A 13413-nucleotide genomic window follows, 5' to 3' on the forward strand; every position below is an offset into this window, starting at 1 on the left:
ATGCCCATACGTACGCAGCGGCGTACGACGACTATTAGGCTTCGTTTGGTGCGCAAAACGTGTTTTGTGTTTTTCCGGTTGCCGCAAAAGCAGATGCAGAAACTACGAAAACACGTTTTTCCAAAAACGCGCGCGTTTGGTGAGCTCGTTTTACGTTATTTCCTCAAGAATGATATCTTGCAGTAGCCAATGGGAAGGTAAGTACCCGTGTGACTAACGAGTTGGCAACGTCAGACGAAGTCGGCACCAATACGAGGGTCTGCGCTCGACTACGAATGGGCTCAAGAGGGCTGGTAGTTCTTCGATGGCTGTAGAGGCAAGAAACGCCGCCAAGTACAAGCGCAATGGAGTTTAACGTCCATAAAACAGCGTGGACGATGTGAGCACCCATTTGATGAACTCCAACGAATTCCCAAAATACCCCTTGCCCTTCCCAAAAACAGCTCCGGAGGTGTTTTTGGAAAACACGTTTTGGGCCCCGATTTTGGCCAAAACGCGTTTCACAAAAAAACGTGTTTTGGTCAACCAAACGCGCAACAAACGTGTTTTGCGGATTTGGTGCATAAAAACGCGCGCGACCGCCAGATGCATGACAAAACACGTTTTGGAGGCGAAAACGAGGAGCACCAAACGGGGCCTTAGCAGAGATCACTGTTATGGCACGAGATGAATCGCACAATTCAAAGCCATATTTCGATTTTGCTTGGTATGTACCTACCTGGGTCACTGGATCAAGTCGTGCAACGTGCAATACGACGTGGCAGCGTGGTCTTTCAAGGAAGCTCGCACCGTCGAATCGCATTATTATGTAGATGAATTACTTGCTGTTTGTGTTTAATAATATACTTTCATCTAACTATTCTATTGGCTATTTTTCGAATCATTTGGGCCAATCCTGTGCGATGTGTTTTGCCGCATTCGTGAACGGAGGCTGGTCGGGCGGCCGAGCGACATTCAAAATGGAATCGCTAATACTGAAAGGGACATTAGATGGCGGCTTAGAGAGCATAAGGCGCTACGTCACTCCGACGTTTGAGATCTACAGTGTGCGCAATAGGACTATCTGTTAATTGTGTTACACGCCATATTTATCCATATAATAGCCACATATACCCATATTTAATCGGTTGCTTCTGCATGCTCGCAACTTGTAAGCCACACCTCTTCACCGAGAGCTCGAGTGAGTGCTGGGCGACCCGTCGGTCCGCGTGGCGGCCTAATCTAGCACATACCAATACCCACTCAAGCTCCTACAACAAGCAAGCGACACGTTGTCTCGAATCAACGTGTACACACTCTCGTCGCCCCACCAGAGAAGACATTCGTTATCGAGGTATGCCTTGTTTGCCGGCGCGGAAGACAGACAGTACCAAGCCATCGCTTTTGGCAGCCGTTATGGAGAGAGGCTCGTCGCCTTCTTCCGAGCCAGTAGCTCGTTTCTACAGCCCGCCACAACCCAAAGACTTGGCCTTTCAAAAAACGTATCACAAGGGTCCCACGTTGGCAGATCATACACCTGGTAGCATAGACGGCTGCACACGTCAGTCACGAGCCACCCGTTTGATTCGATTCTTAATGGCTTGCGCGACTCTGTGCATAGATGGAGCGATGCGTGGCAAAGCCTGCAGCCTTGAAGAAGCTTCAACGACTCACGCTCAGCGCGTTGTGGCTTGCAGGCGTGGGCCTTAAACCTTTCCTCGTACTTGAAGCTCTCGTTCTATCTGGACTTGAATATTTGCAAGGCTCGTGGTAATACCATCCTCTCTTACGGCCTGCGATCGCGGCAGGCGAAGATCGCTGCATGGCCACGCGCTGCCGTTGGTTTTCAAAACGAACCAATCATCGATCGGGTGTCAAACCTTAGCCAATCAAAATACGTTGCGTCACACGGCGTGGCGAGATGATGCCACGCACGCAAAGTGTTTAAAACGTGGTCGTTGCCGTCAGGGTCAAGCTCCATTTTTGTTTTATACAATTTAAATACAAATTATAAGATGTTGAGTTGTGTTTAAATCATGGATTGGCCGTTTCCGGCGGTATCCGGATGATCCAAGATCTACAAACCACTGGAGTTGGGATTCTTAGTTTGGCTTTCGAAGTTCAGCGAAGACAAGCAGCAGCATGGCCCCGCAGACGGAGCTCCGCCAGCGCCACGCCGCCGTCGACGAGACGCCGGTGGCCGGCAAGAAGGCCTTTACATGGCAGGAGGTTGCGCAGCACAACACGGCGACCTCGGCCTGGATCATCATCCGCGGCAAGGTCTACGACGTGACCGAGTGGGCCAACAAGCACCCCGGCGGCCGCGAGATGGTGTTGCTGCACGCCGGTCGCGAGGCCACCGACACGTTCGACTCGTACCACCCGTTCAGCGACAAAGCCGAGTCGATCTTGAACAAGTATGAGATTGGCACGTTCACGGGCCCGACCGAGTTTCCGACCTTCAAGCCGGACACGGGCTTCTACAAGGAGTGCCGCAAGCGCGTTGGCGAGTACTTCAAGAAGAACAACCTCCACCCGCAGGACGGCTTCCCCGGCCTCTGGCGCATGATGGTCGTGTTTGCGGTCGCCGGCCTCGCCTTGTACGGCATGCATTTTTCGACCATCTTTGCGCTGCAGCTCGCGGCCGCGGCGCTCTTCGGCGTCTGCCAGGCGCTGCCGCTGCTCCACGTCATGCACGACTCGTCGCACGCGTCGTACACCAACATGCCGTTCTTCCATTACGTCGTCGGCCGCTTCGCCATGGACTGGTTCGCCGGCGGCTCGATGGTGTCGTGGCTCAACCAGCACGTCGTGGGCCACCACATCTACACGAACGTTGCGGGCTCGGACCCGGATCTCCCGGTCAACATGGACGGCGACATCCGCCGCATCGTGAACCGCCAGGTGTTCCAGCCCATGTACGCGTTCCAGCACATCTACCTTCCGCCGCTCTACGGCGTGCTTGGCCTCAAGTTCCGCATCCAGGACTTCACCGACACGTTTGGCTCGCACACGAACGGCCCGATCCGCGTCAACCCGCACGCGCTCTCGACGTGGATGGCCATGATCAGCTCCAAGTCGTTCTGGGCCTTCTACCGCGTGTACCTTCCGCTTGCCGTGCTCCAGATGCCCATCAAGACGTACCTCGCGATCTTCTTCCTCGCCGAGTTTGTTACCGGCTGGTACCTCGCGTTCAACTTCCAAGTTAGCCACGTCTCGACCGAGTGCGGCTACCCGTGCGGCGATGAGGCCAAGATGGCGCTCCAGGACGAGTGGGCCGTCTCGCAGGTCAAGACGTCGGTCGACTACGCCCATGGCTCGTGGATGACGACGTTCCTTGCCGGCGCGCTCAACTACCAGGTCGTGCACCACTTGTTCCCGAGCGTCTCGCAGTACCACTACCCGGCGATCGCGCCCATCATCGTCGACGTCTGCAAGGAGTACAACATCAAGTACGCCATCTTGCCGGACTTTACGTCGGCGTTCGTTGCCCACTTGAAGCACCTCCGCAACATGGGCCAGCAGGGCATCGCCGCCACGATCCACATGGGCTAAACCTCCGTCGTCGACACACTTTGTGAATGCGAGATGTTGAGTTTCGCCATCAATATGCTGTTGTTTGCGAGTTCATGCAGTAGGAGCGCTGTAGTTTATGGCAGTGTATCGAGCCAGAATCTTGAGGGCAAGTCGTGCTAGCCGCCGACATTCGATGGTCCTCGGCTTATGAGGCATGCTGCTTCGATCCAAAGCCACGAGACGCGTGCGGACAGCAGGTGCCACGCCGACTTTCACAGAACCCATCGCCCAAGGGTGCGACGCCGACGGGGACCTCTCAGTTCTGCGTGTGTTATTTGTTATTTGGTTGCCAACGCAAGCATAGCAGCTCGGTCCGCGCCATGTCGGGACTCTTGACATCGCCTCGAGGAGCCGCGGTGGCGTCGCAGTTGTCGACCCATCATCTCGCGTGGCTTGTGTGGGCGAGTGCTCGAAAACAGATGCTACTCAAGCGCCCGGCGTCAAGATCGCGCCCACGGACCCTCGTCATCGCCGCCTTGGCGCGCGGCAGCTGCGCAGCGTGTATCCACACCACGCATCCACTACCCGAGTGCTACAGTACGCACGCTCCTCTGTCAGCTACCGCTCCTCTGCTTCACGTTCTCTCCTCCTCAGCGCTCCTTCTCAGTTCTTATTCCCCACACCACGACCAGTGCCGACCACATCTGTGGCTCATGCGCCAAGCAGCCAAGAGCGCCAAGACTGGCGTGGCCGTGGTCAACGTCTAGCGTCAACAGGACTGCGTACCGGTACACGATTGAAGTGTTGGGTACGGCAGTCGACCTTGGTCACTTGGTTGCGTACCAAGCAATTGCTTGCGTGCGCTCCATGCAGCAGCAACCTGGTTCGCCTGCACTTCACCTGCAATTCGCTTACTTGAGACCAATTGACGTCGGCCCGCGCGAGACAGGCCGCCCCCAGCGTCGGACACGCACGTTGTAAGCGAATTGCATCTGCGACCAGCGGCAGCTGCGCTGGCAGATGCCGAAAATAAACCAAACGCACCAATCAGACGCCCACCTTCTGTCATGAATTCGGCACGGGACGATCGCAAGGTTGTGTCAGTTGTGAATTTGCCGCCTCCTTGCTCAATATGATGGCCCGCTCCATGACCTACTTTGCGGCCGCTGCGCTCTGCGTCGCGCTTGTCGCTGCCGACTCTGCCACGACGGCGCCCGTCAACCAAGTGCAGAAGGTGCTCAACACCTCGGGCTCGCAAGTCATTGACACGCTCTCGGGCGGCGACTCGGCGACCGCCTCGGCGCTCAAGGGCATCTTTGCCGCGGTCGCGCTCATTGCGTCGCTCGGCGTCACCTTTGTCGGCTACAAGATGATCTACCCGGTGCTCTTTGCGGCCTCGTTCTTCTTTGGCGCGTGCTTCTCGTACGACGTGCTCCTCCAGCTCTTTGCCAACCAGAACGCGGCGTACGTCGGCTTTGTCATTGGCGGTATCCTCGCGGCGGTCCTCGTCCTCTACTTTTACGACGTTGGTATCTTTGCGATCGGCGCGGTCGCCGGTGCGATGGGCGGCTTCATCTTTGACGCGTCGTTCACGGCCAGCCTCGGCGGCGAGAACCACTTGTATGTCCACTACGCGATTGTGATCATTACGGCGATTGCCGGCGGTGTCGCGGCGCTCAAGCTCGAGAAGACGGCGCTTGTCATTGCGACGTCGTTTGCCGGCGCGGCCATCTTTGTCGGCGCGCTCGGCCACTTTATCGGCGGGTACCCGACCGGCGACCAGCTCACCAACATCAAGGGCAACGCGTCGTTCATCAACAACGTGCCGTCCTCGTGGTGGGGCTACTTTGCCGCGACGCTCGTGCTCTTTGCCCTCGGCGCCTATGTGCAGTTCTTCCACACGGCCAAGAACGTCAACCACATTGACGGCAACTCGGACGAGAAGAAGCCGCTCCACGGCTACCGCAATGTCTAAGCGCTAAGATCTAAGATCGCCATGTTGCGGTCGATAAGGACATGATGTGTGTGTTGTCCATGCCTACTTTCGTGTCCTGACTGCTGCAGACTACAACCAAATTATTGTTGATGCACCCTGCTAAAGTCAGTAGGCGGTCTCGGTCGTCGCGCCTTAGTGAACCGATGACACATATATGTCAACGTGTATGTTGGAGTAAAACAAAAGGATGTCGTCCTTGGACGCACCACCTTGCGAAACCCTCGCCTCAAAACGAAGCCGGGCGGTCAAATGTTGGGGTAACGTCTGCCGGATCAACGATACTAGTGTCGTCGACAGTCAAGAGTTTGTACTCGCGGATGCCATGGCTTCCGAGATGCGGACAACGAGGATGTTCTGCTCGTACTTGGTAGTCTATCTCGGAGATGACGCAGAGCTCGTAGCCGACTTGGTCCGGCTGCCGTAGCACGTCCTCGACGTCTGACCAGTCCACGGCGTTGATCGGGTGAACGCCGTTTGTCATGTTGGTCACAAACGAGCACTTAAACAACGCGAAATAGAATGCGCAGTGGCGTTAAGCTTCCTACGGGTACAACTTGTAGGAACGTTTGGAATGGTATATGTACGCAAAGTTATGGTCATTCGTTATGCTACAGCGCACCGCCACTACAACGAGCGAGGACAAAGCATGACTCTACACTCGATGTCCTCGACACACGTCGAGCGAGACACTCGGTGGCCGGCCATTGTGCGCTTGCCCATTCTTAGAGCTGATACCATTCGAATGTTGGTTCTAGCCAGCGCTCCCGCGACGATCTTGGCAGCCGACGCCAAGCTGGCAGTCGGCGCTGCCACGTCCAATGCATCCCGTTCCATCTCGCCAACGATTGGCCCATGGTATTGCGTAATGATATTGTTTGCATTTTATTCAACATACAAAACGCAAGTCTACGAGTGTGAATTCCGTGGTATAAAATCAGGTTCTGGAGATTGCACTTTGGCAGCCATGGGCCTCGACATCCAAGTGCTCGGCGTCGGCAGCGCCGAGATGGCGCCGTCCGTCATCGTCACGGGCGAGAGCCAGCGGTACTTGACCATCTTCCTCTTTCCTCTTAGGCCATGCGGTGCTAGGTACCTCTTTAACGCGGGCGAAGGCCTCCAGCGAGTGTGCATGGAGCACCGGGTGCGCCTCGGGAAGCTCCAGACAGTCCTTCTCACGGAGCTCACGTCCGAGACGTTGGGCGGCCTACCTGGCCTCATCTTGACCATCTCGGACATTGGCAAGAAGGGCCTGCGCCTCTGCGGACCCGACGGCACGTCCTCTTTTCTTCACGCGACGCGCCATTTCCTCAACCGGTGGCGTCCTGCGGTTGCACATCCTAGAGTCGTTGGCTCACGATCGTAGTAGGCCCAAGTTTGAGCTGAAAGCACACGACATTGCTTCGGCGAGCGACGCGCCGCTTCTCGCAGACGAGAACATGACGCTGGATGCTGTCGTTGTGACGTCGTCGCGCGCACACACCGACGACGAGAACGCGGCCAAGCGCCAGAAGGTCCCAACGGTCACAAGCGTGAGCTACATTGGCGAGACGCCCCGCCAGCGCGGCAAGTTTTTGATCCAGAAAGCGCTCGCCCTCGGTGTGCCCAAGGGCCCGCTCTGCGGCGCCTTGCACCGCGGTGAAGACGTTACGGTCGTTGTCGACGGCAAGTCGGTGGTCGTGACACCGGCGCAGTGCGTCGAGCCGTCGCTTCCAGGTAGAAATGCATTCGCTAGCCAGCGTCCGAGTGTGCATTCGGCTAGGCGCCGCGTTTGCGGTCGTGGCGTGTCCTGGTGTGTCGTCGATCGCGCCTCTCTTGCAAGCCCGCGCTTTTCACAAGTTCGTGTTCACTTACGAACGTGGCATTTGATGGTATCGGCCATAGGTATCAAGGCGGCGAGACGGACCTCGCTGTGCTCGTGCACATGGGCGGCATGGACGTCGTTTCGCACCCCGACTACATTGCGTGGACGCTGACGTTTGGTCGTCGCGTGCAGCACATTCTGGTTCACTTTGTCGTAGCCACTGCATCTCACACACTTCGTAGGTCAACCACACGGCGTGTCCGCAACGGACGCCGTACCGTGCCAGCGCGGCCCTTCAAGCCACGCTGCATGGTCTCTTTCCTGGCACCTTTCCCCCGTCGCACCACGAAACCAACACCACGACCTCGGTCGACACAGAGTTTGGGGCCGCTATCGTCGGCGTACGTCGCAAGACGCATTTGCCTTTGATGGACACGGAGTTGTAGGAACCGCTGCTCAAGTACACGCTCGTGCCTGTGCCCAAGCAAGGCGTCGATCGCGCGAGCTGCTTTACTCCATTGGACTTGGCCGCGCTCATCGCCGAGACGCAGACGATGCTCCGCGAGGCCAACGTGACTGTGGCGCCGCCGGGCCCAAGCGCCAGTAGTAGCACTGCCTGCGTGCAAGCCGGCGCTGTCACGTTCCTCGGCACGGGCTCGGCGATTCCGTCCAAGTACCGCAACGTCACGTCCAACTTGCTTCGGTTTGGTGACGCGTACCTCTTGTTGGACGCTGGCGAAGGCACGTACGGGCAGCTGTACCGGCACGTTGGTGGTGACGAGGCCGCGCTAAACGCGCTTCTCGCCAACCTCCACGTGGTGTGGATCTCGCACAACCACGCCGACCACCACTTGGGTCTTGTGCGACTCCTCAGTCGTCGTCCGATCGAGGTACAGGGTTCGATCTTCGGCACTTGCAACCGAATGCGTTGTAGTTGGCGCCATTAGCGATCGTGGGCCCGCCGCACGTGCTCAACTGGCTGCGCGACTACGGCGCGGTGGACGCCAGCATCAACGCCAAGTACATGTACGAGAGCAACGGCTTCTTTGACGTCCATGGACCCAGCGCCAAGGACCGTATGTGCACACAGTTGGCACGACCACGCTCAGTTGCATTGCGTGTAGAGGAGCGTTTTGGGTCGAATGAAAAGGCCATTCGCGACATTCTCAAGCAACGGTATGGCGTGACGAGGTATGACGAGTCTCCTTGCACGATACGATACGGCTGGCTCATCGCGCATGTAGCTTTGAGTGCGTGCCGGTCAAGCACTGCCACCTCTCGTATGCGCTCGTGCTCATATGTGCCAACGGGTATGGATACACCTTGGGTGAATGGACTGCAAAGATGGAGCGACGCAGGTTCAAGGTCGCCTTCTCGGGCGACTGCCGCCCGAGCGACGCTCTCGTCCAGTACGCCGAGGACGCCGACTTGCTCATTCACGAAGCCACCTTTGAAGGTATCGATGGACGTGTCCCTGCAGCGGGCGACTGTGGTGTAGAGGGCATGCTGGACGAAGCCAAGGCCAAGGACCATTCGACGACCGACGAAGCGATCGGCGTCGGGCTCAAGGCCAACGCCAAGTACATTCTCTTGACGCATTTTAGGTATGCAGTATTGTATATATACGTGTTGCGCAAACGGCGGTGTACTAGCCAACGCTACCCCAAGATGCCGACGATCTCGGCCGAGGCTTTGCAGCGTGTCATGACGGCGCTCGACCTCATGTCGCTCTCGTTCCACGAGCTCCACGTGCCCCAGCTCATGCAGGTAGGCTCGATGGAGTGTCGATGAGCGGAAGACGAAGCTTGCACGTAGGCGTGTCAAGCCATCTTGCCGGGCAACGACGTTGCCGACGACGAATAGAGCGTCTCTGCATATGGGATACGCAGTGAAGGGCGCGTCGAGCTAGGAAGGAAGAGGTAGTCTGATGCTAGATCAACTACAACCTTGAAGGAAGACAAAATGTTTGGTATCCAGTGCAGGACTCGACGGTTGGAGAATGCATTGATCGCAGCAGCTCCGAAGACGACGAGGATGGCACGTCCTGTCCTGACGTGGGCGGTTGGCGCGGCGGTGTGTGTGAGCTTCCTGCGGCTGTTTGTCGGAGCAGGATAGCGCAGCAGGAGAACAGAATAGCACAGCAAGATAGCAGGATAGCTCGATAGGATAGTAGCAAGATAGTAGGATATGGCTTGTCGTCTCGGGTGGGAATCCGAAGATGGCGGCCAAAAAGGCCGTCGTCGGCCGAAGATTCGATTGAAGTTGGCTGCGTCCCATTGTTTTAAACCTGTTGCTTTCTTGTCGCTGCATTGTATATTTGTATGCAAAGTGTTTTTAACATTAAAGGTGATGGCGGCACCCAATATTGCACAAGGACCAATATTGGTTTGGCGGCATGGGCAAGGCGCCGTGGTACTCGCTCCTCGCGTTCGACCTCGATGGCACGCTCCTCAACAAGGCCGGCCACGTGAGCCCGCGCACGGCCGCGGCGATCCGTGCTGTCGTCGCGACCGGCGCCATCGTCTCCCTGTGCTCCGGCCGGTCGACTGCGTGCATGGTGGAGGCGGCGCGCCAGCTCGGCCTTGACCACGGCGTGACGCTCGTGTCGTGCAATGGCGCCGCCGCCTTTGACCCGACCAACAAGCCGCTCTTTATCGACACGATGGCCGTCGAGAGTGTTCGCCATGTGCTTCGGGTGGCCGCCAATATGGACCGCTGCGTTAACGTGTACGACGAGGAGCGCGGTGTGATCCACGCCAAGCCGACGCATCCGCACCACTACGACCTCATTGACGAGTATAGTAAGCGCACGGGCGGCGTCTATAACCTCGTCGACGAGTACGACACGACGGGCGTCCGGCCATGCCAGCTCGCGGTCCTCGGGCGTGACGTCGATGCGATCCATGCCACGCTGACGGCTGAGGTGCCGAGCCTCACCTTCAACAAGTACTCGACGTTCGTCGAGTGCCTCCCGAGCCAAGTGCACAAGGGCGTCGGGCTCACACGCCTCGCGCAGCATCTCTCGATTCCTCTCGCGCGCACGGTCGCGTTTGGCGACGGCTTGAACGACCTCGAGTTCGTCCAGACCGCAGGACTGGGTATCGCGATGGCCAACGGCGACGATGCGGTCAAGCGGGCAGCAAACCGCGTCTCGCGCTACGACCACGACGACGACGGCGTCGCCCACGAGCTTGAGTGGCTGCTACGAACGGGCGTCGTCGGCGTGCCACCCGAGGTCAATCAGCAGGCCATGGCCTCGATCTAACAACGGATTTGAGTTTGGAGTTTGGAGTCTTGAGTTTGGACGGTTGCGTACTGTGATTGGCTGAAATTGGAGGCTGGTGAAAATACAAGAGCGGATGACGAAGCTTGAGCGGCCGATCCCGAGCCCCGATGGGGTCAACCAGTCGCGGGACGAAGGCTTCCGCGCGTCCGTGGGCATCCTGCTCATGCGTCTGCACCCGGACGTCACGGCGCATGCCATTGATGCGCTCGTGCACCTGCGCCAGAGCGGCCTCGTGCCCGGGATCTTCTTCCGCACCGAGCGCCTCCTCTCGGGCTACATTTACCCGCTGCTCACGCTGTCGCTGACGCCCAACGACATTCTGACGCACATCCGCGAGAAGGCCACGAAGGACGCAGACGTGATCGTTTCGACGCTGCTCTCGCACTCGAATGTGGTCGCGACGACGACGACGGACCCGCAGCTCGAGCGACGCGGTACGGTGCAACACGCAAGTCATGTAGCCTAAGCGACGTCATATCTAGGCTGTCGTGTCGTCGGCGTCGTCGGCGACTACGTCGTCGTGCACTGGCCCGGGCTGCCCGATGCCTACGATGAGTACGTGCTCCGCACGAGCATCACGACGGACACGCACATTGACTCGATCGAAGCCATGGCCGCGCCCTTCAACATCTCGTCCGAGTTCTACAATGCGCAAAAGAAGTACGCGCCCATGTGGGTCAACGCGCTCGACTACATGACACCGTCGACCGCCAAGCGTCCTCGGGTACGACGACTCTCTCCTCCAACCATCATGGACGACACATATGCACCATGTCCAGTCACCCTCCGCGAACGAGACACCGGCGTGCGTCAAGCACACCAAGGTCGATCCGACTGTTATCGCACGCCTCGACGGCGGCGCCGCTGCGGCCGTCTCGCTCTTGTTGCAGTCGTCGACGACCAACAAGCCAACGACGAGCGTGCTCGACCACTTTGAGGCCAGCGCCACGTCCGAGCCCACGAAAGGTGTGGCCGTGCATCTGCACTCTGCGCCGGGCTCGGTCGCTGTCGAGCAGCAGACTGTCGTCGCGATTCCGAGCTGCAGCCGCTGGTTCTCGCTCGATGCCGTGCACCCGCTCGAGAAGCGCATGCTGCCCGAGTTTTTCGAAGAGCCGCGGCCCGGCACGATCCGGTCCAAGACGCCGCAGGTGCCGCGCTCTACAACACGAGACCGAGCAGTATGGACACCTTGTCTAGGTCTATGTGACGTACCGCAACTACATGGTGCATGCCTCGCGCGCGCAGCCGCACGTCTACTTGACGGCCACGGCATGCCGGCGTAATCTTGCAGGTGACGTGTGCGCGGTCTTGCGCGTGCATGAATTTCTCACGCACTGGGGCTTGATCAACTACCACGTCCCGGCGCACGCGCTCCCGCCCAGCGTCCCCTCGACGCTCGACCTCGACGTCGCGGCCTACCCGACGCCCGCGGTACATTGTACACATACGATATCGCCTCTCAGATCTGAAATCTGAAATCTGATATCGGATATCTCGCCTCTCAGATCGGAGATCTGATTGTACAATGCGTAGTTGAGCGTGTGCGAATCGTGCGTCCAGAGTGCGATCGCGTACGAGTTGTCGCTGGACGCCAAGCGCAAGGAGCGCCAGTCGCAGCTCGGCGGGCCGCTTCGGAAGCTTGATGCGTGGGGCGCCCGGCCGGGCACTGGCATTTGCGAAAACTGCTTTGCGAAGCGCAAATTTCCAACGCATTTGGACGCGACCGACTTTGTGCCATTGCCCACGAGCTGCAAGTGGAACGCCGACGAGTCCAAGCGGCTCGTCGACGCTCTCAACGCGCTCGATACGTCCCAGGCGATCGACTGGAACGAGGTCGGCAACACGGTCGGCAAGCCGCCGAAGGAGTGCCTCTTTCAGTTTCTTCAGCTGCCGCTCGACGCGCAAGAGCCGCGTCGAAACGCATCCACGTCCAAGGCCTCGGGGTTGTTCCCGCTGGCGCGCGCGACGGCCGACGTGGCCGACATGGTCGCGAACGCCGACCCGCAGCTCGTACAAGCAGCGACGCGCGCGGTCTTGGCCAAGCTCGACGAGCTCAACACGCCGTCGGCCGCCAAAGCGTCAAGTCCAGCGGTGGTACAACTGTTATTTTGCATGGCGACCGACGTAGCGTCTTTGGTTTATAGGCCACAGCCAAGGCGGGCCTCGAGAAGGGCGCCAAGGCGCTCGCCAAGACGGCGAATGACGCAGGCTTGAGCTGTACGTCCCTTCTACCTATCTTAGCGCCCACTGAAGCCTGTATGTAGTAAAGGAAGACGTGTCGCTCGAGAACGTCGTGTCCGAGCAGGTGTCGTCGGCAACGGCCGTGGCGCTGCTTGCTGCCAACGCACACGTACGACGCTCGTCCTCGACGATCGTAGCCTCATGGTACCGTAGAGCATTGCGGCACAAGAGGCAAGTGCTGTCAAGCATCTCATGCGGGACTTGCTGCAGTGCCAAATGGAGCAAGTCCAGCTCAAAATGAAGGCATTCCAACAACTCGAGATGGCGCTCCACGCCGAGCGCGAAGAGGTAGACTCTGTATCAACTTGATAGTTGACTCACATTGCACATGATAGCTCACAAAGGAGCGGCATGCGATCTACATGGCGCGTCTTGCCGCCGTCGCATCGCCAAACCCGGAGGCGTAGACGAAACCAATACAAGAGACGCTTTATTGGGGACACAACCCTTGCATTTGGCCCCTCCATGGCGCACAAGCAGGCCGTGATACACCGCTGTACACTGTAGTCGCCAAGGTTGCAGCTGACTTCCACGGGTGGGCCCTGAGACCTGCGCCTTGCCTACTGAGTATTCCCTTCTATCGTGCTCCAAACG

The 13413-nt window shown here is 58.4% G+C and overlaps 5 protein-coding genes across 5 annotated transcripts; all 5 read left to right on the top strand.

The window, feature by feature from the left end:
* The first annotated feature begins 2080 nt into the window (after positions 1-2080).
* Positions 2081-3609, top strand: SDRG_05689 (hypothetical protein). The gene has a single exon (XM_008611418.1). It carries the CDS (start codon positions 2122-2124, stop codon positions 3532-3534), a length of 1413 nt encoding a protein of 470 aa, XP_008609640.1. The 5' UTR covers positions 2081-2121; the 3' UTR covers positions 3535-3609.
* A 964-nt stretch (positions 3610-4573) lies between these two features.
* Positions 4574-5536, top strand: SDRG_05690 (hypothetical protein). The gene has a single exon (XM_008611419.1). The coding sequence runs from the start codon at positions 4628-4630 to the stop codon at positions 5468-5470; it is 843 nt and encodes a 280-aa protein (XP_008609641.1). The 5' UTR covers positions 4574-4627; the 3' UTR covers positions 5471-5536.
* Positions 5537-6414: 878 nt separating this feature from the next.
* Positions 6415-9268, top strand: SDRG_05691 (hypothetical protein). Its single transcript, XM_008611420.1, has 14 exons — positions 6415-6535; positions 6581-6805; positions 6858-7204; positions 7251-7326; positions 7373-7493; positions 7535-7693; positions 7739-8182; positions 8227-8368; positions 8417-8483; positions 8537-8602; positions 8651-8748; positions 8791-8896; positions 8945-9059; positions 9108-9268. The coding sequence occupies exons 1-14, from the start codon at positions 6456-6458 to the stop codon at positions 9153-9155; spliced, it is 2094 nt and encodes a 697-aa protein (XP_008609642.1). The 5' UTR covers positions 6415-6455; the 3' UTR covers positions 9156-9268.
* A 391-nt stretch (positions 9269-9659) lies between these two features.
* SDRG_05692 (hypothetical protein) lies at positions 9660-10583 on the top strand. Its single transcript, XM_008611421.1, has one exon. It carries the CDS (start codon positions 9688-9690, stop codon positions 10555-10557), a length of 870 nt encoding a protein of 289 aa, XP_008609643.1. The 5' UTR covers positions 9660-9687; the 3' UTR covers positions 10558-10583.
* Positions 10584-10624: 41 nt separating this feature from the next.
* On the top strand, positions 10625-13308 carry SDRG_05693 (hypothetical protein). The gene is made up of 9 exons (XM_008611422.1): positions 10625-11012; positions 11061-11302; positions 11358-11726; positions 11776-12009; positions 12112-12672; positions 12723-12795; positions 12843-12928; positions 12973-13107; positions 13155-13308. The coding sequence occupies exons 1-9, from the start codon at positions 10652-10654 to the stop codon at positions 13224-13226; spliced, it is 2133 nt and encodes a 710-aa protein (XP_008609644.1). The 5' UTR covers positions 10625-10651; the 3' UTR covers positions 13227-13308.
* The last annotated feature ends 105 nt before the right edge of the window (positions 13309-13413 follow it).

Source organism: Saprolegnia diclina (genome assembly GCF_000281045.1).
Source record: "Saprolegnia diclina VS20 unplaced genomic scaffold supercont1.15, whole genome shotgun sequence".
NCBI classification, from domain to species: domain Eukaryota; phylum Oomycota; class Saprolegniomycetes; order Saprolegniales; family Saprolegniaceae; genus Saprolegnia; species Saprolegnia diclina.